This window comes from Centropristis striata, chromosome 2, assembly GCF_030273125.1.
Source record: "Centropristis striata isolate RG_2023a ecotype Rhode Island chromosome 2, C.striata_1.0, whole genome shotgun sequence".
In the NCBI taxonomy this organism is placed as follows: Eukaryota; Metazoa; Chordata; class Actinopteri; order Perciformes; family Serranidae; genus Centropristis; species Centropristis striata.
In genome coordinates this window covers 26,928,865-26,955,958 of record NC_081518.1, presented here as the reverse complement: position 1 = coordinate 26,955,958, position 27,094 = coordinate 26,928,865, and the positions used below count along the sequence as shown (strand labels likewise).

The window sequence follows — 27,094 nt, the reverse complement described above, 5'->3', positions numbered from 1 at the left end:
GGAGCATAAACAGAGCAGCAGGGCCGCCGATGGCATCTACAGATGTGCCGCCAACCTCCCCAGATAAGAACCAGCAGCAGCATGCCCCTCTCCAGCGAACAATAGAGCTCCCACCGAAATGTGTGCTGGGAAGATGGAGAGGAAAGGGGAGGGGTGATGGGAATGGGTGGAAACTGAATGAATGCGACTCTGAGAGTAATGCAGAGAGTGAGAAAGAGACAGCACAGTGTCAGAGAAGAGGCTGAATGATTGGAAGGAGGGGTGGATAGTGCTGTATGGAGGAGAGAGCGGTGAATATGGAGAGGTTATCCCTTCAGCTTGTATCTCTGTGTCCATCAACAGCAGGACAGAGGTGTGTTTGGCTCCGTTATCTGGATGGCCTGTTGAGCTAGCGGAGGGTGGAGGGGCCCTTCATTCCAGAGGAGGGGGGCGTTGCTCTGGGCCTTAAGGAAACAAGCACTTGACGAAAGACGTGAGGGCGGGCTCGTGATAGCTGCTCCTTTTGGCTCCTGTGTTGAAATTGATTGACACCTCCTTCATAATGCCACATGTGACTCCTCTGACATTGGAGGCGGCTCTGTGGAGCTTCTGCCTGCGCCCTCCTTTACCTCTCACCTCCACCTCCCCTCTTCGCTCTGATAAGGGAGCGAGGGAAAGGGGGGAGGTGAGACAGAAAGAGCAAAGGGATGTACGGTCGTAGTGCCAACACATTTATCTGTGCTCGGGTAATGGGAGCAGCCGCTGCCACAGTCTCCCGTGGCAACGACCTCTGCAGAAGGTTAGCCTCAAAATGGGCCAAGAATGAGCTAAATTCCCAGTGATAAAATAAGACACCTTAACATGATTAAGGGCCCTAATGCAATCAGTATTGTTTCAGCTATAACTCAATTACCTGTAATGAAAAAGGGCCCCTTTCTCCTCGATTCTGTGGGGAGTTGGCTTGGCTGGAGGTCTAACTGTGAACAGGTGAAACGCACATGGGAAGCAGAAGAGACATGTGATACCCTGGAAGGAAAGATTAAACGCTTATATGCTGAGTCACAAACTGAGGATCATGCAGAAGTAGTCCAACATGGATACACGGTCTCATCCCTGTAGCTTCTTTAAAATGTTAGAGATGTGAATACAGCAAATACTAAAGTACACACATCCCACCAGAGCTAATAAGACCAGTAAAACAATTAGTAAGTTAATTGGTATATTAGTAATGCAATTATTTTGATAACTGATTACTTTTTTTGTCTTTTTTCAAAAATAAACAAACATTACGTGGCAAGGTCTTTTTCAAATGTGATGGTTTGCTGCTTTGCTTTGTCTTACATGGTGGTTAAATGAAAGTCTTTGGATTTTGTCTTTTTAAGGCATCACTTTGAGCTTTGGGAAACTGATTTAACTGTGATGGCCATTTTTCACAATTTTATACCATTAATTCAAATAAATTAATCAGCCAATTAACAGAATATTCTGCAGATTAGTTGATAATGAAAAGAATAATTAGTTGCAGCCTTGCATCCCATTTATTTATTTGTTGTTAAAGCTCTTTCTTATCTGCAAGGCCATGCACAGAGACATCTCAAAAGCTGACAAATGACCCCTGCTGTGTGGGTGCGGTTTCTGTCCGGATGGCTCGTAACGACTATTGACAAGTTTTTGTCTGTGTGGAGAAGCGACGACAGATAATCAAACCTTTTGCTTTTCAGGTTTCATGGTTTTCCTTGTTATAGCTACACACACATGACTGAAGCTTTTCAGTAAATCATACGTAGTAGTGTACCTGATGAGCTGTTACTGCTACATAATGATGTACAGTATGTGTCCCAACCATAATATCATACTACATACTAGAGCTTTAGACTTGCTTCTCATCTGCTGTGAGACTCCACTGACTTGAGACTTGAAGGCAAAAAGCCGAGAAGTGAGTGTGTGACCCATAAATATTGAAAAATGCTATATTGTGTGTAGTTTTGCCTTTTGGACCTCTGCCAAACTGTCATGAATAATTAATAACATCACCAGGATGTGTGCTATGTCCCCATATCCTAATGCACACTTTCAGTCGCAGCTGCTGGCACCAGAATAAAATTCAGAAGAGAAATTAGACTTTCATTATGACATGTATGAGTTCATACACAAGTAGTTCAATAGTTCCATCTTCTCCTGAGCTCCATCACCTTTTCTACTGCCTGCAGCCTTGGAAGTGATTAAGACCCTCAAATTCGTTATGTGCTATTTCATGCTTTTTGTTATCAAAAGAGCTCCTATTCAGTTTGTGTTGGATATTTAAGATAATTATTCATACATTTCCAGTTGATTAATTAATAGAAATAACTTTTTTTTTTTTGTTTAAAACTAGATGTTGTAGGGGGCAGCACTTTTTGTGAGGAACTTATTAAAAAATATCTAAAAATATTTTTGTTTGCTCCTCCAGCTTAATGATAAATGACATTAACTGCTGAAAAAAGACTGTTTGGAATCACTGTAACCTCCTGTCGCATGTGCATAACGATTCGATGCATCTTGTAAACACAATGAGGACACCGCGCCTCCTAATCCTCAGAGTGCAATTTAACTTATCAAAACTGAAGATGAAGCTTGTTAGTGTGTGGATTTAGCCAATTATGACTATCCTTTGGATTTACTTTAGTTTTTGTGCCCATCATGGTACAGGCTTGTGCACCCGGTCTTTGTAATATCAAATAAAAGCCTGATGTTACTCTCGTCCTTGTATAAGTTTATATTCTTCTGACATTTAAAATTAAAGCCATGAGGATGGGTCATATGTTCAGTTGTGTGGATTCAGCACTGCTTTAATCAAGGACAGCACTCTGTACTTTACTGTAACAATATTGATAAAATAGGAAGAGGTCTCAGCATAAAGATTAAACTCATAAAGACTCAAAGACTTGGACTTGATTCAAAATTGTGACAGAGGAGGTTTTCAGAAAGCCCAGTCCTGAAAATAATCATTCATCACCCAAATTAACTGTCTGTTTGCATTTGAATCAACTACATAGGAAAAATATTGAATACATTTTATTACTGCACATGATAAAGATGATTGACATGTGCATTACATGTTAATATATATATATATATATAGTTATATAGTTTGTGTGTGCGTGTGTATAATTCAGATCAGTTACTGCATCATAATGGTGTATCTCGAGTCTCAGAAGAGGTTATCCTTTCCATCTGATACATTTCCCATACATTTTCAGTCCACATCCTAAAAAATATATATATATTTTCATTTGCCAATTGTCTGTTGAAGACTTAAACATTTTTGAAAATGAAATCTCGATTTCCTTCTCATTGATGTTGCCATAGCAACAACTAACCCAGTCCCAACGTGTGTCCTTCTCCATCCATCACCATCCACAAGCTTCCGTGTAGTCTTGCTTCTGTCTGTTCCCACAACGGGCAATCAGGAGCTGTCAGTGCTAACTGCGCTTCATCCTGACGTGTCATTTCCCATCTACACACAATTGATTGCTTGTGATTTTATTGTAGGCTGTCTTACGAACATATGCAACAAAATCCAGCAATCAAACAAGCAACTTGTCACACTTGTAACACGCACCACGGAGCGGCGGGTTACTGCCATTTGTTCAGAGCAGACATTTTACAGTAACTGTCTTTTAAAGTGCATTTTATATTGCCTATCTTCCAGAGCATTGTTGTAAACAAGAAAAACAAGAAATGGCTTCTGTGAAGAGTGAGACTTGTAGTAATCAGGCGGAGGTGGCTTCTCCTCGCCTCGGTTGTACTCTAAACAGCAGCTGCGCCCCAGGGCCCATCCGCTGATAGTCATAAATGTTTAGAAGGGCGTTCTTTGCGCAACATCTGGTGTGCACCCAGAGTGGTTTAGCAGTTAAAAATATCCCTCCCCTGGCTAAGAGCTATCAGAGATGTTAAGCCCTGCAGAGTTAGCTTAACATACTTAAAGGTGTCTGTCTGCTGTGGATCAATGCCCTTAACACACTGCTGCTTCTCCAATAGGCTTCTGTTTGCATCTTTGTCTTCAACAATGAAATGATTTTGTTTTTCTCTCTGCCTCCTGCCACCATTGTCTTTCGATTGTCATGTTGGAAATTTAACAATAGGTTGTTGTGTCATTTTGCGACAGCAGGTGTCTTCTAAGGGTTTTACTGTAGGCACTGACTGGTTACAAGGTCAGGATATGCTGCTTCTGTCATCTCCTGCACCCGAGAGCCATTTTTACAGCCCAGTAGATAAAATAGGAAGCCCTGTCTGAGGCTGACTCCTGTGGAACGCCTCCCATCCATCTTCTGTCTGTCCTTCTGATGTGTGTATGCAACACAAGCATTTATATGTCAGGGAGTGTGCTGGCATGTTGGTGTGGTTGCCATTGTTCTGTACATATATTTTAGAGTTCAATGTCCTGATTCATTCTCACATCACGTCTTTCCACTGATTGTTCATTACATGTTTCAGTGTGCCAAAGGGTTATTGGAGTGAGCAGTCCTATATTTAGCTCAGTTGTAAACTGGTGTCATTGTTCTACGTTTATGTTTACAGACAGCTGTTATGATCAGATGGAAAACTGAACATATTTGATGAATGAAGATTTCGACAAGTTTTACGGTCCAACATAATTTCTGTTATGGCAGTCACTCCCAGTCTCCCCTCCTGTTGTTGCAAAAGACAAATATGTTGTGATGACACAGCCACAGCGAGCATTTCATCATTTCCTCAGTATGTCAGGCTTGTCAGGCTTCATGCATGATGAAGTGCCTCGGTGACTTCTTTATTAGATTCCAGCACACAGTCATTAATTAATCCTGTTTTCATTCTTGTCAGTCTTCGAAAACCTCCCACCTGTCAGCCCCTGGCAGAATGAAGGTTGTTGTTACCTTTTACCGTGGAGCAAGCGAGGAATATCAGCAAGCATGTTTTCCTAAACTGACAGGACCTTCAAAGTTCCTGTTTCCCTCACTTCTCTTGACTTTGTTTAGTATGAAAGCAGTAAACTCTGTTTTCCTTTCTTTCTTGTGGGTTGTACAGATTGAAACTTGCATGTTTGCATGTATTTTTAGATTAGCACCCACAGTCTTTCTGCAATAAATTGGAGGATATGCATATCCCCCTATCATGCCATTCAAACTTTGTATTTACACATTGAGGTTTTCTTTTTGAAATACTTCAATCAGCTCTATTTTGTCCACCTCATATTCGTGTTAAATCAAAAAAACGAAAGCAAACTCCCTCTTGGTGTAGGATTTAAAGAATTCATACTGTGGTTTTCATGCAACATGCACAGCCAATTAAGAACATAACTAAAGCAGCAACGCTTAAAGCTAAATTTCCCAATGATCTAAGCTGCATTAGAGAGATAGAATAATCTTTTTTTTTCTGTGTGCCATAACCCCTGAAGTGCCTTCATTAAGAGTGATATCGAGGTGAACAATGTTATCTTCATGTTGTTGGGAAGTAATGCATTTTAGTGGGTTTTGCATTATAATGCAATTCATTTTTTAACAGATGGAGCAAAGGAGAAATATTAGCATTTGCCTCTATGAGCCAACTTCAGTTTTTTGCATCGGATTGTTGTTTATTGCCATCAGTGTTGCCTTCACTGATGCACAAAACTTGTGTGTACATCAGAGTGCATTAATGTATTAATAATCACACAGAACCAATGCTTTACCAATGGGAGATTTATTTTCTCAAGCTAAACCCTCTCAACATTTTGACCCAGCATTGCTGTCTCAGAAACCCAGAAGGAATCGCCCTCCTGACTTTTTAATCCAATCTTGAAAGGAAATGTATAAAGCCTGAAATTGGATGCATAACACTCAAAGTGGATGCATAACACTCAAATAAGTGAAATGTCTTTTTTTTAAGCTGTAGATGTAGCATCAAACATTTCTGAAGAAAAAAATCACAAGGAATCCCTAAAACTTGTACAGAAGAAGTATAAATTTAACATGTTTCTGCATCTTGAAGATACACTGATTCACCAAATCATAACATACACATCCACAAGCTAATACAATCCAACACAAGGCCCTACAGTGAATCCTACTGCAGTACAGCTTGTAATATTGAGTTTGTTGAAACTGCCAGAAGGGTGTTGATTTAACTTGGTGGCTTTTTTTGTGTTTTATCGTATATGACCTATACTACTATACTATTATAATGATACTATTATAATGATTCACTTAGAACTTAATGTAAGAATGTAAGAAAATAATGCGTCCTCACTCATCACTAACATCTTCACTATCCACATATTTAAAATATACCAGAGAATGAAATGGAAAGGTCTTTTACTCTGTGTTAGGAATGTATTGCTTAGCATCAGCTGGAAAGGAGTCAAATTACATGGAGTAGATCTAATAACTAGTTGATGAAAAGCAAAGAGGGACTGAGCACAACTCTGTCGAGTTGAACACTCCACACACAGACATAACTGTTTTTCTTTATTTTAGTAGCCAGCTAGGATGACTGACTGGCTAAAATAAAAATGTACACAGCCAAAAGAAAAGTGACTTATTTGAGAATAAAAATACACTGTAAGGGGACTATTGGAGGCGCAGGTTACTGTAGACTTGATAGGAAGTAAACAGACATTCTATTAAACGGATATACGTAATATACGCAAGTAGAGAATAAACTGGTAACTTAAAATTATATCTCCTTAACTTTCAAGAGTTCCCCTTTGTGTTTAACAGAGTGGAGTTTTATTTAACTTGTACATTCTCTCATAGTACAAAATATCAATTAGGCGTGAATACTTTACTGTTTTACTGTAAGAATGTAACCTTAAGTATGTAGGCTGAGTCATTTGCTTTAATGGAGGAAGCCCTTAGAAATATTCTTCCCTGAAGCTCTGAAACCTTCAATTAGGGAATTAATTATCACTTACACTGCAGTTGGCCTTGAAGGGAGCACGAACAGAAGACGCTGTGAACTGAATAAAGCGCATATTGTACATATTGTACGAGAGGATTTTACAGCAGGGAAATACTTTTAGAACCCGCCTAAACACACACCTCTCTAAGCCAATAGATCTGACAGACTTTATTGTCTTTTTTTGGACTGCTTGATTACACTACCACTCCCCCACCCACCCTGAGTGTGAGATTCTCATTGCCATTGATTGGATGTCTTCACACTCGACCTAATTCAGTCTTCATCCAGGGTTGGATTTCACTGGCTGAAGTTGGTCTTTTTTTGGCTCAGTAAGCTTGATTTGGCTCTGTCCGGAATTGTGAAATTCATAAAACAGTAGGATATTACAATAGAATTGTTTTTTGTCTTTCTTTGTGAGCAGGAGATGCAAAATTATAATATGTTGATAAGGGAGGACTGTGTGTAGGAGACAGGTTGAGCTAGAGAAGGTATCATTATTGGGCTTTAAAGAAAAACTCCCTTTAGATGGCCACACACTACAAAATATCAATTTGTAACAGAGAGTGCATTCTAGGAATTATTCTGACATGAAGGGCTTTAATTTACTTTTTAGTGTACCCCCTTTCCTTCAAGCTGACTTGTGTACTTCAATTCCAGGTATTGATTTCCCACATATCCCAGAATGACTTTCACCAATCTCCAGAGAATGGGCGTGAACTTGTTGAATTCAGAGAGGGTGAAAGAAAGCGAGGTAGTGGAAATAATAGTGTGATAAGAATGAGAGACCCACTTGTGTCTGCTATGCATTCTGCTCTACTGACTCTCCTATCAGTGTAGAAATTGGGATCTCTGCCTCTATTGTGATGTATTTCTTCCATCTGATTGTTCACGATTGCAAAATGTCAAATCTGGAAAGACCTGCTCTTTGACTGCAAGGGGACTGGTGCCAAAACCAAACATTTACTGCTGCTCTCCCAATCTTCTGCTCCATTGTAGATGGACCAGATAAAACAACAATAGCTCTTCTTTACGGCTCTTTATATTTCCACTGTTGCATTCAAGTTCAGCTGTATTTGAGGCAATTGTTTGCCAGCAGAGGGCATTAACCACAGCTGGAAAACAATCCAAGTGTCGTTCAAGCAAACAAATTGGTTCAGAGCTGAGTAAGTTGCAACATGCATTGTTTTAGTCAGTATCCCATAATGGCTTTAGGCATGACTTGTCCAGCATGTGTACCATGTGTTTCTGTCTCTCTTACCGAAATTGACTTTTGACAGCATTCGCAAAAATGCATAAAGTTTGGTGTATTTTGCAATTTGTGTAAGTGTTGACTGCCAAATAGAAGGTTTAGATAAAACTGCTTGTGTTCAATACAGTTTTAAAGTGGTTGATCTTGATTAGCTTTATGGAAATAATCTTTTGTTGCATTTGAACAATTACCATATAGACTATTCCTTTACCACCAAGCCTCCAGCATTTAATTTGTTATTCTTCCTCTTTGTGAATACAGTTGTTGTTGTTTTAGAGATAAATTGATTTGGACTGTTTTATTATCCATGAATCTGAATTATAATCTAGTCGTGTGTATATATATCTATCTAAATATATCATAAATTGCATTAATGAATTAAACTATGCCTCAAACAATCTTGTGCAAAATATACCAGGATTATTGACTCTGAATGGTCAAGTAGAGCATTTTCTTTGCTGTTAGGAAGTACAGTGCAAAGCATCTGTCTCTATTCAGATGATGCACTCAAGTTAGATCTTATCTCTTGGTATAAACACTTCCAGGCTGAATGGAAAATTTGAGCATGCTCAGATACATAAACTGTGCCCACTTTTTTGATTGGTTAATTTATTTTTATTCCCAGATTTTCACAGTGAAAATTGGGTAAACATCCATGTTGCCACTCCAACACAGCACTTTGTCAGGCAAGAACCATATAAGGATATATAGCCCTTAGCTAACTTACTCCTTGGGTAACATACAGTAGAGCACTGTTATATGTTCAATTCATGATGAACAGCAGCCATTCTACAGCTTGATACTTATTCAGATGAATCTAGGGGGAGATCCTTAAAGCCTTCTGCATATTCCATTAAGCTGCTCATTGTTATTCTATACCTGATTTTAATTAAGAATAGTAGAAACCCAACTGTGTGATTTAAGTGTATGTGCATGCAATGTTACCCTCGGTTTTGCTCTGAGACAGTCGTTACGCCTGTTCGTAACTCTCTGCAGCACAATTCTTTTCTGCTAATCTCCATCCAATGATAGACACATTCATTCATTAGCATTCATATGATTATAAGCTCTGCTGGCAAAGCCGAGCACATGATGTAGGGTTTTGGTGAATCTAACGAACCACTCTGCATAAGGAGGAGCCATTTGGTGCAGCCACTGGGTTAACCGCTTTATTTTCTAGAAAGATGTTGTTCAGAGGCACAATAAGATCAGCAGAGTCACATTTTCCTCTCAATTATGCTGCTTGAAATGAACAAAGAAACCGCTTCCATTAGCATAAAAATCCCTCCATTCTTGTGTTTTGACCACTGAGACTTTATTTCTCTCTTGCAATCATTTGGCCTCATCACACTCTGTAATAAGTGTTGAGAGTAGTACAGCACTTCTGTTCAATAGATGGTGCTGAGCAAGGGTGTGGAAAATGAAGCTCCCATCCAGTCGATTTAAATGCAGAATTGTGATTAATTGGAATCGATAGTGTTAGCGTCGACACTCACCACTTCCCATCTACAATGCTCTGCCTTGACCCACACTTAATTTGCTTGTGTACACTCTAGCTAGTCCACATAACACACATGCATGAGCATACATATTCAAGTTATAATAATGTGCAAGCATCCACTTCAATGGCTACATCTTAAGTCATGCCTGTGTGAATATGGATACACTCATTCACACACACACACACACACACACACACACACACACACACACACACAAACACACAGACCCACCGGTAAGACACAGCGAAGTGATGAACTCAGCCTGGAGATGTGATGAGGCTGGAGGAATAAAGGATTAGTCGATTGAGAGCTGGAAGCACAGCAGAGTCGCTGCGGACTGAGAAGTCAAAACAATCTGAACTGATCCTTGCATTCTCCAAATGCAAGGATCAGTTCAGACCTTGACTTTTGAGCCACGATTCTTTTCATACCTTTTATTCGGTAGCGCGTGAATAATAAAAAATGGAAGACATTTTCTTTTTCTTGTTATTAAATCAACTTCAAAGAAACAGAAGAACACAGGTAAATTCATTTAAAAAATGATCAAAGGTCCAGTCAACTTTTTCCATTTGTGAACCTAAAAATTTAACACAAATCGTTCACAAAATCAAAGACGGGTTAAATTGTAACGTGTCACACTGTCCCTGACTAAGGCAAGACTTGCACATTCTTTCACAAACAAACATTATCAATCCCAGGAAATTTCCTTTAAAAGCATTCTAGTGTTGAGTCTGTAGGTTAGTGATGGTGGAGCGGGCAGCGGCACACGCTTTATCTGTGGCAGCTGATGGTGGGATGTAAATAATAATAATAATAATAATAATGAAGATAGCTCATGAAAACTCCTTCATCAGATAATATGGGCGAAGACTTCCGGCAACAGTTTTATAGCTAGTTACAGAAATTTAGTTTAGTAATAATGTGTAACACTGCCTGTATCTCCAGTCATGACTTTCGCTCCGGTCTTCTTAACACGCATCCCGAGGTCTCTGTCCTCCTGTACCATCTAAAAGCTGATGGTGGTCTCTCTTCACTCTACTTCTTTTGGGCCAAATGTCAAGTCTCAAGCTGTTACCCAAAGTTGTGTGTATATCTCTAGCTACATCATCCTCAACCTCATCTTTTGAAATGTCATTGCTCTGTGGGGCCGAAGCTCTGCCTGAAGTTTAATGTGCCACTTAAAGCCAGTGCATGCCTCTTGTTTGCTTGGAGTTTTCCTGCAAGTGTTTATTATGCTTTAAGACTGCTGAATTGTTCAATATATTGAGTGCAGTGTAAGCTCATGTCATTTTGTGTCCGTGTTTGTTGTGTAAAATATAAAAATATATATCAGCTGTCTGTATGTTGAGCTGATATTGGCCTTTGGTTACATATCAGCTACAAGCCCATAATGTTTACTTTGAGAATTGAATAAAGTTGATTAACATGTCACTCCTTAGCATAAAAACAACATAATGCAGAAGCAAAATAAAAAGATGCTGTGGAATCACATACAGACAAATATACAGCATATATGAGCATAACTTGAAAGATACATTAATAATGTAAAAGAACGTGCAGATTCAGTGAACATTACTTAAAACAACATTGTGTAACTATCATTATATCCATTTGACTATAGCTACGTAACCTGCAGTAAAATTTCTTTCTTTTTTGAACATTTCATCTATTTTTCTTACTAAATCCTCTTGAAAGCCTGAAATATATCCCAGAATTCCCCCTAACGTTGCCTAGACTGATTATTCACCCTGCACTACAGCTGCTAATCATAAAAAAGAACAAGTATTTGATTCAGTGGGGAGCTTCAGTGACTCTAATCTAAATGATTCAGCTGAGGCTTTTTCCACCCTGGCATGATTATACAGTAGGTGATTGGCAGCTTTGATACAAAAATATCAGTACTGGAATCAGCTAAGCCCATATTAACTGAACTATTGTGCTGAGATATACTCGGAGACGCTGTGCACGTTGGCCCAGGCCAGACGGGAATCTGTAGCTGTTGGGGCCTTATCTTAAAGTGTGATTTACCCCGGAGCCTCTCTTGGCAGGGGATTTGAAGAGCTGTCTGTAGGTGAGAGAGGGCAGAGATGACAAATCATCACTCAGCACGTCGTCTGCATCACTTCCTGTGTAAAAACACAGTTTACAGCAGGCAAACTTGCATTCATAAATAGATAAAGACTAAAACAAGCCTCCCCATCATCCTTAGTCACACATATTTTTATCCACTCATTTCTCTTTCACACACACATTACCAAGGAGACGACCACTGTCAGTCCAAAACCTCAAGAGGCCCTCCATGGTAATAACACACCATGATATTCTTATTGAAGATGGAGTGGCCTTCTTACTTTTTAAAAAATAACTCTTCCTTCTTCACGAATAAAGCCAAGAATACCATTTGCAATTCACACATTGTAAGTTGTTTTTAATTGAAGCCATTGTTTGCAATTGTTTCGAACGCGGCCCGCGAGTGTTGGTTTCAGATCAATGGTTTCAAACGCAGGAAATAATTATTTTACGTCGAGATGAAAGTCGGGGTACAGCAGCACAAACAGCCTGTGGATCCAGCCTTTTTTTAATTAGTGCTGTGTGTCTCCTGCTCTGCGTGGTAAATTAACATCCACCATCGAGGATAAGTGATTGTGCTATGCAACTGTGTGTGGGTGGTTGTGTATGTGTGTCTGTGTGCATGAAGATATATGTGTGCTGGAGGTCGGGGGTGGGTGGAGGGTTGCATTATTTTGGCCCTTATCACTGCTCAGAATCTGTCCTGAATATGGATTGCAAGATGTCTCTTCCGGAATTCTGTTGGGATTAACCCAAATATACATTTTGTCATAGTTTAAAACATATATTCCAAGTTTTGAAAACTTGCCTATCTGCAGTGTTTGAGGTCAGAGATCATTGTGTTTGTTTTTCTAGGCTGGCCCAGTGAAAGTATGGCCTACTTCCAAATATTTTGAAAAGATATATTGTTTAAAGTTGATTTGAATGGATTTAAAACAGTCTGTCAGTACTGGCATAACAGTCGTAGCTATTTCCTCAAAGTCAAAAGCCAGAATCCCATTACTCACTCAGCAAGAAGCTGGTGAGAAAACAGGGCCTTTATATTTTATACATTCATGGAAGAACATTTGAATTCTTAATACCTTATCACCTCTGAAATAATATAGAAATATTTGTTATTTTCTTTAAAGCCTGACCCATATGAGATTTTGGGAACGATACCATCTTTAGAGTGGGAAAATTCACAGATTACAGATATAGCAGCTCATATTTTGGATTTCTTTAGCTGAAATGAAAATAGACCTGGACTATGTAGGTTGTCACTGAATTTGCACTATGCAGAAGTACTTAGAAGGCAACTTTTTAAACAAACAAATAATAAAAATAGTTATATTATTAAACAGTATACAAACAATTGATTTAATTGTCAACCAATTATAGAAATGAAAACTGATCAAATATAATACATAGTTAGACATCTTTCAACTGTATGTTCAGTCGGTCAATTGCTGACCAACATAAAGAATTTATGAAAAGGAAAAAAAGGTGAAGACCAGTTTTTATCGGCAATATTCTGACATATATATACACTGATACCAATATGTAAATCAGTGATACTGTTTTTTTTTTTCTTTCAAAACTTTCTTTATTGAGGTTTGTTCGTTTTTAATTCAACAATTCACAATGAACACAACAACCAATAACAGTCATAAAATCTCTTCTCTCCCTCTCATAACCAACAGTCCTATTGGAGGAAAATGAATAATTGAATCAGTAAAAAAAAAAAAAAAGATACAAAATAAATAAATAATAATTATAATAATAGTAATAGTACACATCATTAAGCATGCTTAATTAATTAAATAATAATGATAAAATAAAATTTAAAAAAGACAGTTTAAGGCAAATGTATAAAATGTGGTCACTATCCTATTTTTTTTTCTCTCTCAGTTGATAACCATAGTACTCTAGCTGTGGTACAAGATTCAAACCATCAACAATAACAGTGCCAGTGCTTATCTGTGCCCAGGCATTTGTATATGCATTTTGTTCATAAACATAAGGAAAGGCGTCCATATCTTATAGAAATCCTCAACTTTCGCTATAACTATGTAGGTACATTTTTCTAAAGCCAGAAATCGGTGATACTGTTGATTATCTAATTTTGTTGGAAGTGAGTGCAGGTTTTACATCCATGTCTCCTCATTGTCTTTCAGGGATGCCAAGGTTTGCCAGCCAGCCATCGCCGGCCACTGTGCATCTAGGGAGCAGCGAGGTGATGGCATGTGAGGTCAACTCCGATCTGGTGCCCTTCACCAGATGGGAGAAAGACCGCCTGCCGCTGGAGCTGAGCACCAGGCTAGTCCAACTGCCCAGCGGAGCCCTGGTGATCAGCAACACCTCTGAAGCAGACGCCGGCCTTTACCGCTGCATGGTGGAAAATGTGGGCTCGTCCAAGTCCAGCGACGAGGCCCAGCTCCAGATACTGCCAGGTAATTTGAGGAAATAAAGCTTTGTCAGACAATGGGTGAAATGTTATCCAATAGGAATGCAGATCAGTGAGCTTTTCTTACTAGGTTTAGGATTTTATAGTCACAGATTTGTTGGACACTATACTTCCATAATTATCTAATAAAAGCTTTTTACTTGCTTGTGTTTCGTAGTACCTGTTAATCGAAACATTTTCACATCCATGATTACAGAGCAATTATGTTAGAGCTTCTATTGCGGAACCACTTGTGCAGTAAATTGAAATTAAAATATAGTTCAGTGCATCATTTGATTAAAGTGGTGCATGGTGTCCTCTTTGGGTTGCTCTTACCTTTAGCATAAAGAAAATGAATGCCGAAGGGAGTGGTGGAACTCCCAGTGGGGTTATCTGTAATGCTGCTGTAACTCAGTTGCAGCTCAAAAGGGGGTTGAATTCCATTGTGTCAGTGTCTCGTCTCACCCCTCTGGAAGTTTTATTTACTGAGTTGTTAAGCACCAGGCTCCTGGCAGCACAGAGAAGATATTAGAGGTCATAAATCAGACTTCAACAAGACCCCAGTGGGGGTCTTTATCTCTCTATGTCTCCTCCAAGGGTGTGTGGTGGAGTGGCAAAGGGCTGGATGCAAACAGAAGGAAAACTCATAAAGCTGTGTAAGGAAATTGAAAGAAATTTTGTTTGGATGCAACCAGATGTTGAAGCGACAGAAATACATTTATAGTTATTTGGTTTCTTTGAAGTCGCAACAAATCAGCTTAAGAATAAAGTCACTTGGGCGTTAACCGGGGTAGACGATGAGGGTTTGAAAATATGCTTTCATTCTTTTCTGTTTTTTTTGTTTGAATTAAAATCCCAGTTTTAGTTTTATAGAATTATGATTTAGCATAAATTGATAGTGCTGAAAGCCTGCTGTGGTCACACATGACCCTCTGTTGCAGTTGGAATTATATGGTATCACTTTGAACTCCTAAAGAGCTGAGACTTCAGCTGTCTCAGACATCAACATGGACATTATTCATCTGACCATTCTTGGTTTGGGTGTAAGGAAGGAGTGCCCATCAGACACGAGTTCTTTTGAAGTTTTTAAGACGGATGACACCCGTTATGTAGAAGGTTGCTGCTCTGCTTCACTTGCTCACCCCGATTTTAACCTCAGCCTTAACCCTGACATTTCTTTCTCCCGTCTAAAGAAACCGGAGAGGAGAGGAAGGTGGAGTTCCTGGTGCAGCCTGCAGCTGTGACCAAGACGGTGGGCGACAGCGTGCTGCTGCCCTGCGTGGTCACTGGTTTCCCTGCACCCCAAGTCCGTTGGATGTTTGGAGACAAGCTGCTAGAAGAAAGGTATGAACATGAACTCTGGCTATACGTTTGAATCAACATAACGTTTTGGAATTTAAGGAAGCCTTAAAATGCTACAAGTTTTCTTTGGGCGTGTTTCTGCTCTTACTCATATACAGTCATGGAAAAAAATGTAGACAACTGTTTTTCTTCAATTTCTTGTTCATTTTAATGCCTGGCATAACTAAAGGTACATTTGTTTGGACAAATATAATGATAACAACAAAAATAGTTCAAAAGAGTTTAACTTAGGAGCTGATATCTAGACATTTTCCATGTTTTTTTATAATAACCAAAATCATTATCAAGAAAACTATGGAAAATGTCTAGATATCAGCTCTTGAATCAAACTCTCATGAGCTATTTTTGTTGTTATCATTATATTTGTCCAAACAAATGTACCTTTAGTTGTACCAGGCATTAAAATGAACAAGAAATTGAAGAAAAAAAGGTGGTCTAATCATTTTTTCCATGACTGTAGAAACTGGTTTGATGCAACTTATTCAAGCCAACTGTTGGATATTACCTTTACCCATCAAAGTTGACAACATTTACTCTAAAGCAAGACAGTGCTGTGTTCAGCATTCCCTGGCTCTCACACATTCCTAGCTTTTAAAAAGCAACTCAGACCATAATGTACTGCTCCTTTGTCCCCGGTGCATCTGGTCTCCAAAAGCTAACCTGTTAGTCCTGGTGCCTGCTCCCCAAGGTGTTAATGCTTTTCTGCCACTGCTAGTCAGAGAGCCCTGGAGGGGACCTGGACGTGCCAGCAGAGCCACTTCAGCTGGGAGATGGGGCTGCAGGGTTGCCAGCAGAGGGGAAGTTCACAAATTAAGAGCCAAGAGAGAGTGTCACAGCGCCTGTGCTCTCACTCCTCTGGCTCTCATTAACTCAGGCAGAGCAGCTTAAATCCCTCTGAGAGAACCGCAATGGACATGAGAAGTTTGATTCTCACCAATTAAGAAAGCACTTTGTTGACCTACACGCTGTGTACCGGTCCAGCAGAATAATAACCCTGCAACTTGTGGGGTCAACAGAAAATAGCCGAAATGGGGCTCATTCGTCTAAATCCAGCCACGGAATGGGAATTCTACTTTCAGTGAAATTAAATGTTAGGTCATCACATTGCTAACCACAAGGCTCCAAAGTGGTGTGAGCTAGAATATCATTAGACTTTCCATCCTCTAGTTCCAAGCACAGCAGCACATTTCAAGTTAAACGTCTTTAACACCTATGGAATCCTCTGTGAGAGCCTCTGACCTCCAGTGGGAACTGTCTAAAAAGGTACTTATTAATCTACCTTGTATTAATTGCAAAACACTAATTGCGTGCATACCCGCCCCCCTAGGGTGTCTCCGTTGATAATTAGCAAGCACACTCTGAACAACCAGGGAAGTCTTTGCAATATTGAAGTGGACCTCCATGCTCCTGCCTTCAGAGCAGAAACGGATTGTGCAACGAATACATTACCAATTCTTTTGATTTTTAATACGACATTGACAATTAAAAAGAATAGCAGTGGAACTTTCTTTTTTCTCCTTGAGAGCCTCCTGTCCCTCTCAGGCATTACATGAGAGATAGAAGAGCTGCTGTCAATTAAAAATCTGTGTGGCATACAGTCTAAGGGAGAAAGAAAGGCGAATCTGCAAAGAGAGTCTAATTGGTCTTTGGTGCACAGCACAAACAGGGCCTTGAAAGTGGCGATGCTGAAGCTGTAGACATGAGATGAAAGTTTATAAAGATGTGTCAAAGCTACCAATTGAAGGCAGGGTGACTCAATGACAGCGGGGATTATCACATTGAGCTTCTGCCACCAGTGCTTCAAGTTGGTCATGTCTCTTGTTTTCTTTCTCTCAGTCTGTGTTCACAATAGCAGAAAGCAAGTTTTATTCTGAGCCGCCGATAACGTAGGTGATTCAAAAAGAAGTGAAACATGAAAACGTGTACGGTAGTTTTGGATACATTCTGATTCTTGAGTGTCTAATTCTCCTCTGTAATTCCTTTCTAGTTGTTCCTCTGGTTGACTGACTCCTCAGAAGTACTTTAGGATACTTTTTAAAGGCACAGTGGGATCCTTCAAAAGTCTTTTAAAATGTGCCATAGAGAGGATTTCTGTTAAAAGTTGGATTTTTGTCTTTGAAGAGTCTCATTAGTATGATTCTCATCACCTGCTGGAAGACAGACATTTCTGTTTCTTTTGTATCACCTGTCCATATTGCCATGTAGGACTGAAAGGCTGCTATAAAACTCTTTGATGTCGGCGATGACAGATGGGACAGAGCAAAGACCTGAAATGGAAATTTAGAACAGGTGGTTGTCTTACTCTCAGTTGTAGAGAAGTTGGTTTCTGGCTGTTGAAGTGCTGTATATATCTCTTAAAAAGTGCAGTATGCTGGGATCTTATTTCACAATGTCTTTGTCTTTTGAGATAGTCACCTTGTCAAATTAGGAAATCTGTGATAAGTTCTTGCTGTGACATGTTGGATCCTGACCAATCATAACTGACCTTACTTGTCCAGCTGAAACCACTAACAAGAAATATGTATGTATGTAAACATGATTTTATGAATGGAATTATATCTAGAAACATTTGTTGTCTCTCAGCTTAGAAGGAGGGCTTTGTCTTACTTTGAGCGTTGGGTTGTGCAGCATACATACAGTGTGCAGAGGGTGATAGTCAAAAGGTTTTAAGTTCACTGACATTAAAGAACAACAAAATTCTTCTATTGCTTTGCACAGTTGTACACACTTGGGGGTCAACACTAGGACACCTATCGTAAAAGAGAAGACCAAAAATCTGACAGCTCGTCTTTTTTTTTTTGCCAGGGGAAAACACAACTACCATGTCCGTTGCCTTCAGCTATGAAACGTTTCACCTAAATTAAAAAAACATTCCTAATACCCAACTGTAATCAGGTCTGACTGTTATCAGGTTTTTATTGTGTAGTGTGACCCCGGTAATAAATCTTTATGTGCAGACCTCAGTCAAGGACATGCTTTTATCTCTCATCGTTAATAAAAGTGAATAATAATTGCTGCATCCACACTGTGATTAAGATACACTCCAAAGTTTAATCGTTTCCTCTTTGGCCCCCTTCTAGAGCCTTCCACCAAGTTTCATGACAATTACAGACAAAACGATTGCTTTTAATGATATAAATAGTGTGTTTTTTGTCTCATTGACAAGAGTGACCAAGCAGATAGTTGCTGGTCTAATACCTCTATTTTATATGTCAATATAGGTTTTCATTGAGATGTAGGGCATGCTCCTCAGAATATCTATTATGCTGTCTTGTGTAAAATTATTCAACTGAGGTATCTCCACACACCATCTTGAATGAAAGATTGATTTTGCGGGATCAATTACATTTTGGCTTATTCTACTATAACGTGATGTATTCACCATATCCTTGACTCAAATTCATTTTGGCTCTGAGCTAGTCTATTGCCAAGGACACCAAGCTCACCATTTATTCTGATTAAGCTCAGCAGCAGCGTGACAGAATATGCAACACTTGAAGCTGTTCTGTCAACATGTTGAAAAGGCATTCTTAACAAAATGCCCCGTGTGTCATTGATAGCAGGTGCCAGTGTGCGCAGAGGAACAGGCCTTTGGATTTCTCATTTCAAATACAGGTCCTGATGACACTCATGAAAAGGGCAGTCATCTTTTGTTCTTGGGAGTATCACTCTATCACCTAATAGAATTCCCCAGCAGTCAATAAAATGGATGAATTATGCATGTCCGCCAGCAACAGGGAATTGACAGAGCATGTAAATCAAGCCCCTTCCAAAGCCTCCAAGCCATCCGTCTCCTCTCCTCCTTGTCTTCTCGCCTTCATTTAAATATGATTGTGTACATTGCATTTACTTGTGTATAGAGAGAGAAGCACGGTGTGGAAAATTTGTTTGCAATAGGACTATTATTTGACTGCAGTGTTACCTTCTTTCACATATGTCTTGCATACTAAAGCCCACACATCACCTTATTCCCTTTGCTGTTTTCTGGGTGAGAGAACAAAAGGTACACAAAATGGTATGTACTTATTCAGAGGCACACTTCTGTCCATGGGAAGCCTTTATTTCAGTGAGCTACCATGGGAACCACACAAAGCAAATGAAAAGTGGCTTTTGACTCTATTGTCCATGCCACAATGTATAACAGTGTTACAGTTAGAACAAAAGCAAATGTTGTCAGGGATTTAAATCAAAAGCCTGCTAGTTTTACCTCCTTAGAAAAACGCAAACCTCATTTACAACTGGGCATAATTGAAAACTCCACTTCACCTCTTATATAATTCAAAACTGCTCTTTTCTCCTTCGCTGATGTTGGTCTAGCTTACAAAAATCAGTCTTGGTAATATGTCCTTCAGTAAGTTTATTTTTTTTAAAGAAAATATGCGAGTGAAAGAAGAGAGATGGTCCCAAATTTCAGTTTTATTGTTACCTTGAAGTTATTTTATTCTTGATTCGATGATACTTTCATGTGAGCTTAATCTCTTGTCTGCAGGTTATTGAGCATTATATCATATTTAATCAGCTAACGCCATGACGAAACCTATAAATTATTATTTTCAACTGAAGCGAGTGAGACAGGTGAGAGGAGGCGGGGTTATGTGGGCACTACGGCAGTGTGTGCTTCAACTCGCCATGGGAGAGGAGAGAGAGCAGAAAACAGCTGAAAATGAATATCAAAACTGTCTCAAATATTCAGAATCTATATATATCAATACTTAGATATTTTTTTACAACAGTAGACATGCGTATAAACCTTTGGTGGCAGCAAAAAAAATGCTAGTAATAATATCAAAGCTGCAAAATAAAGCATAACTGTTATGCACAATCAAATTCACAAACAAACTTTTGCCATAGCAATTCTAATGTGGACATATTGCAAAATTATTATTATTTTTTTTTTTACCAGCAATTGTTTGTTAGAAGTGAAGCAAATTTACCAGCATTTGGCTAGTGGTTGGTGGTAATTTTCTACCCTGGATGTGGAATTCAAACCATCAGCACTTTCATAATGGTTTGAAGATTTGATAGCTCTGGTAATGCTGCATGCACACAGAAGAATTGGTTCTGCTCCTCTTGAGAAAAGCCATTTTAAATTTCATCCAAGCTAACAATCCTTCGGATGCAATCATCTGTAATTGTCTGTATTTTTGAGTGAAGTCACAAAGTGGCACTCAGAACTTTAACCTGCTTTGTTCTCCTCATCCTTTAAAGTGCAGCTACATTTTTTTACACCCACACCATCAGCTGCTGTCACTGATTTTTTTTAATTCTCAGTTTCGGTTTTCAAACCAATTTTTGAAGACATTCTGCACCATTCTGCTCTTTCAAACGGCCATTGCAATAAAACAACATCATGGGGAGTGCACCTGAACCTTTCAGCCTGTCAGAAGTGCAACCTATCAATGTTAATAGCCTATGAGTTTCACTTGCTCCTCTCCTCAGAGTGACGATTAGTGAGATTAATGGCAAATGTCCGCCTCATGTTGAACCCATCCTACAACAACAAATGGTACAAAGTTCCTAATGTTGTTTCAGATACAACAGTTAGTCAGACCACAGAACATCAATACTTCTGCTTAGCTTATTATTGAAGAGGAAACATTGAGAATTGTTTTGTGACAGAATAAACACTCCCTGGCCACTATATCAGGTACACTTGGGCAATCCAGTACAATGGTGCTGTACTTTTTCTGCCTGAAATGTTAAGTTTTTATGAAAACCGTTCTGAGAGGCATTAGTTCAACTATGTGCTTATTACTGAGATTGTAGTTAATGTCGGTTTTGTACTTTAATCCCCTCATGTTTGAGAAAATTATAAGCACCTCTTAATATAATGCAGTTAGTACAACATCATGGCTAACTGTAACCTCAAGAATAGACATACAGTTCAATCAATTCCTGAGCATTATTATCTTTGTAAAGGTACATACTTTGTACAAAGTCTTGAAAGTTTGGAAAATGCTAAAATGAAAATGAATATTTTTAACCATAATGTTTTCAAGGTTAGGAATATGTTTGAGAATATGAATATACTTCTTGAAAAATGCTTGATTCTCAACATAATCTGGTGTTTCATCTACACAATCACTCATGTAGACCAAACATCTTTAATATTTGTAATAAAACAATCCCATCGTCATATTTGTTTGATGTCTCCTGGCATCTTGTACCAGATGTGGAGCGGATCAAGACTAAATTGACATGGGTGCTGAAATGAAAAGGGGCGTTTTTCCAGTCTGCTCCACGCCTTCATGAGGGTGACCATCTGTCTGAACATTTTTGGCTTGTGTACCTTAAAAGTGCTTAAAATATGCTTGATTATTACTCATAAAAAGCTGTACGAACCCTGAAGGCAGAAAAAATTGCTAAGCTGCTGTATTGGATTAAGCCAGATTTTTACAAGTTTACTGAATACAGTGTATATAAAAAGCAGTGCTCAAGGAAGAGTTAGGATCCTCGTGAGTAATAATAGAAACTCCTCTGCTCCACATGTTTCCCTCATTGAGAGAGTTTGGCATGTACAGTACAGTAGGTGTCCAACACACCACATTCTTCAGCACACTGGAGGCGCCCATATGGTTAGAATACTGCTTAGGAAGTCAAATTTCTTCAACAAAATGGTAAAATGATAGATGGCAGCAGCAGAGTGGCCTAAGGTAATGGAGTGGTTTTGCTGGCATGTGGGGCTGAGAAAAGAAGACAAGCAACATGGTTTTCTGGCAGTGGAGCATGGGAAGTCTCCTTTTAGGATGTCTCTCAGTCTCCAGCACATCACAAACACACATTCACTCGCTCTCTTCAAAGCGTGTTTCCTGTCAAAGCATCTATTGTTCTTCTTTGTCATAATGTTGTGTTTATTGCCATGTAGGAATTGAGGATAAGAGGATTACTTTGGGTATCCGCCATTTACTGAATCAACAGTTAGTCGCGTTTCTTGATCATTTTAAAACACTGGGATAAGCACCAAGAAAATCTACTTATGAATACTGTAATTTACCTCTGAAAGATAAAACTCTGCAGCATCATCCGTTGAAATAGACAATAAGGGTCTTTATTCACTGACAGCCTGGACCTGCACATTGTCTTTCTCAGCATAAAACAACTCACCTGCAGGCTTTACCGTGGCCCTTCTCCAGATATTATGCGGGTAAATGTCCCGTTTAAAGGCTTTATATTCCGGTGAGTGCTGGAATTTTTTAGACGTGACACAGCAAGGGACATGCAGGGTTCACGTGGCTTCAAGTGCCCCATGGGCCCACCAGAGACATTTAAAAAGTATATTATGCGAGTTATGGGCTGAGGGCTTCATTGTAATATGCACTAATCAAACGATCAGTTTACTCTTGGGGACTCTGCTAGGGTTAAAAAAAAAAAAAAAAAAGGCAAATAAAGTCAGGTATGCAAGAGCTGTTTTTGTCTCGAGGGCCCTGCAGCTTTCCATTACGAGCCAGAGGAAAACAAAAACGTTTTCATGGCTGAGTCACTTGAGAAGCCCCGGCCTGTGCTGCTGGCACAAGGTTGTTTCTCACATTAATTTCTATTTGTTTATTCAGTCATTTATTTCCTGAGCTAGTCTGATTTATTTCTTCTCTCCCCTTGTCTCTGACATTCGTTTCCCTGTGTACCAAAGCTCTTATCTGAACAGGAATAGTTAAAGAACAAAATGTTGTGTTTTGGAAGCGGGAGAAATTATTCCAATCCGCTGTCTGCCCTCCTTGGCTGTGAAATGAAATCCCGCTGGTTTCTTCACACCTTGAACATGATTCAAATTCATGGAACTGTTATGATTGCGTTCTGGTCAAAAGGGGGAAGTTCAATTTGCGTACAAAGACGGATGAGGGGTTGGTAGACTTAGAGAGAGAAAGGGGGAAAGTATCCAGTGAAAAGAAACTTGATCTGAAGAGGGAGAAATAAGACGCCCAACAAAGAAAAGTTTTTAGATATTGCCACTCTATCCATTAATAATGAATACCTTTTTTTTGTTGTGACAGTTGTGATTCCACCTGCCTCCCCCTTGTGCTGCAGATAGCATGACCCAGCTCAACCACTGTCACAGCACCACTGATTGCTCAGTGACAGCGTACTGCACTGCCTTCATCAACACTCACACATGCCCACACTTCTTCAGTGATCTGCAGCTTCCCCTCGCCCAGGTGTACTGACCTTGCCACCACTTTTTGTTACGGAAGGCTGAGTCACCACTCACACATACCAAATGTGTTCTTCCCTCCCAAAAGCCCTTCTCTGAAGTCTCTGTGGCTGCCACCGCCTTCAAAGCTGAATGGCAGAAAAGGGGACACGATTGTGGTAGAGACCACTACGTGTTGACAGGACGTCCTCAACACCTTTTTCCAGTCCAGTTACACGCTAGAGAGGATCAGGAGGAGAAGGATGTTGTTCTTTCCAACTGAGAAACTGAGATGATTGTTACGTGTTATGAATCATAACATGTAAAAATCCTTTCTCAGTTAATGAGTTATGATAAGGAAAGTTAAGATCTAGTCATTTCTCATTAGGGATGCACTATATATATTGGGCCAATACATTTTCAGCCGATAATGGAAATTTATATAATCATGTATTATTTCAATAATGCAATTACAAAGCAAAAATTGCCTTATTGACCTCACAAAATGTAGCAGCTGCACACAAAGTAGCAGTAATGCGTGTTTAGTACTTTGACAGTTGTTTTGTTTCATTTTGACACTTCTGATTTGACAAATTGTCAAAGTATTTCATTAGAATATTAAAACCATTTTTAATTTTTTTTTTCTGAAAGAAAACCCCCCAAGAAGTTTTGTCAATTTGCTTTGGTTAGGTCAGACCTTTGGAATATTAAATCATCCATCTTTTTTCACTACATTTTTGCCATTCTTACCCTCAGATGTGCTAAAACTAGAGGTTAGGAACGTTTAAAATACAAAACTGTGAAGTTATCGGCTGTTATCGGCGGAAAAAACACCATATTGTGCATCCCTAGTTTTGATAGGAAAACTATCGTTAACTGATTTGCATCTAAATGTTTGTAGCCTAATACAACAAAAAACATATGTCATGTATTGAGAAACAGTGTGGAAAGATGTATTTCCTTTAATTGGAATCAGTAAAAACATGGACACAAAACCTGAAAGAGAGAGTAAGGCCAATTAGCATCAATCGTCTGCCTGACACATGTAGCCTGTAATCTTCACGTTGCTTGTACTGTACGAGTGCACGCATGTGTGCATCTGCTGTTTTGTAGCAAGATAAAAAATGACAGTGGTAGTGGTGAGCTAATTTAACAGCTCTTTGTAGGTGAACACAGATAATGCGGTTTTAATTAGAACCTCACTTACCGGCATCTCTCACCAAGGACCTGCAGCTAATGCACAAGATATCCTTCATATCCCTGCAGCAGACGCCTTGTCTTTATTTAAATGACCACAAGTGCTCCTTCACCAGAGCGTAAGGTGTCTTCAGCCCATTTAGCTCGAGCCAATTTACTTCGTCTCCTTCCCTCACGGTCTATAAACAGTAACACATTCTTTGTTCCACAGATCACTTTAGCTGCTGCAGTTAGATTGACTTGCTTCAAACAGAGTGAGAAATTGCCTGGTGGTTTGGTATGTTGTGTGAGTTCCTTTTTTAAGTACATAGGAAGCTGTCAATGCCCTTTATGGTGCATGCAGCACTAAAGGCTAGGAGTCTGAATAGTTGTCCTGGTGAGGCTAACTGCAGGATTGCCTGGCACAACGAGCTCAGGGCCGTCATTCAGAGGAATTTCTCATTCAGCAGGCATTTGACATGCGGAGCCTTTCAGCAGTACCCGCCATACTTTCTAATGTGCACAGGGAAGTAGTCAGTATACAGAAGGACATTTGGTATTTCCAGTGTTTTGTGTTATGTTCTGGAGTCTCGGGAACAAAAGAAAAAGCAGCTGCCTACTACTGCTGTTAGCTCTTTTTTTCCCCTGCTCGAAGACCCCAGGCACTCTCTGTCGGACTTCCTGCTGACTGCAATAGTTTTTGTGTGTTTTCTATATTATACAATCTACTGCTGTCAGAATCGGCTGAGTATGATGTTTGACAGACCTTTTAGAGTGACGCAGGGAGCTGGGTTTAACTTGTTTCTTGTCAGTCTGAACAGGTCAACAGGGCACCTTTGACCTCCTCCTAGCTGCGGTCAAACAGGTTGTAGTCTGCTCTGATTCGTAATTTATGGGTGAACGCTGGATTACAGTAACTGCAGCTTTGCTGTGATTTCTATAGAATTCAAAGCAACCAATATATCAGTAAGCTTATATTACATGCTGAAATTGGCCTTTCAAATCAGTACATATTGGTATTTCTATATATGTTGTCAGGTATGCACCATTATGGAAGCATATAATGCAGAAAATGCTTGTTGTGATTTAGGAAGGGTGTCATCATCATGTTTAAAATGTTCTTTCTTCTATCACTATATATGGCTAAAAAGAGACAGCAAACAGGAAGTAAAGTGTGGTAATGCTTCTCTAAAGATGGCGATGTCATTGAAAATGTATCACATTGTATGTACAATGTATAGTATTGTTAATTATCCTTTAAGAAAGTTATTTATTTAAGAAAGCAGTGTTCTGAATACCTTTTGAATAGTCATAATTGTTGCACATTCCACATAGAAAAGGTGTATTTTCATTCCAGCTCCAAAATTCATTATATCAGCTACCACATTGATCATCGGTGAATTGTTCCGCCCTTTAAATTGGTATCGTATCTGCTTCAAAAAGCCCCTATCAGAAATTGGTGACAACTTGGAGACATCTCAACAAAGTAATCTGCTAATCTCAATCTATATATTTAAACATTATTGTATGTTGCATTAGTGTAAGGTTACCAAGTAAAGTAATTGTTAAAATTTGTACCACTGCTAACCTGGATCATGCGTCTGCAAAGACAACCAGGCATTAAGCTTTCATAGCTGCCTTGAATAGAGTCAAATGCAGTTTAAACAGCATGTTCATATAATCTGCATCATACACAGGCTTTTGTGTGAGAGTGGTGTTCTGCACATTACTGCTACCATCAGTGAGGAAAATGTACGAAAACTCTACAAAGCAGTGGTCTGTAATCATTTTGTAATGACTTTCTCATTTCTCAGGCAGTAAAGTTTCACACGTATAAAACAGTAAATCTAACCTGAAAGTGAAGTGTAAGCTGACTATTATACTTCTGTGTGATTGGGGTTCATTCTGAAGTTAATAGACTATTTTATCCCGACAGTACAAGTGAAACGGTGATGTCATTTTGGTGACAGCAGGTCGAGTGCCACTCGAATGCTCCACTCCAGCACAGACAGACAGGCAGATGGTCTCAATGACCACTGCTGCCAAAACCAGAACTAGTCAGGGTGGGAGAAACCGAAGCTCATGTGGAAGCTGTAGCTAGTCAGCAGTTTGTTTAAAGCTAAATCAACCTGCAGAATAGTGTTGTTTTCCTCAGTGCACTCTTTACCTTTCCATGTATCCTCACTCTGCACAAAATCCATTATGCACTGATCTTGCTTTCCTCGGTTGCATCTTACTTGCTGTGGCTCTCTTTGAATTTTTATCTTCCTCAGCCGGCCCACTGCTCCTACTTTTCTCCCCGCCTCCCC

At 39.4% G+C, this 27,094-nt stretch overlaps 1 protein-coding gene across 13 annotated transcripts in view; it reads left to right on the top strand.

Moving 5' to 3' along the window:
- Positions 1–27,094, top strand: part of neo1a (neogenin 1a) — a 172,117-nt gene that overhangs the window by 70,454 nt on the left and 74,569 nt on the right. For all 13 annotated transcript variants that reach the window (XM_059347774.1, XM_059347845.1, XM_059347800.1 and 10 more), the window contains exons 3-4: positions 13,854–14,129; positions 15,316–15,466. In XM_059347774.1, coding sequence (XP_059203757.1) covers positions 13,854–14,129; positions 15,316–15,466 — 427 coding nt within the window. The remainder of the gene's footprint in view (positions 1–13,853; positions 14,130–15,315; positions 15,467–27,094) is intronic.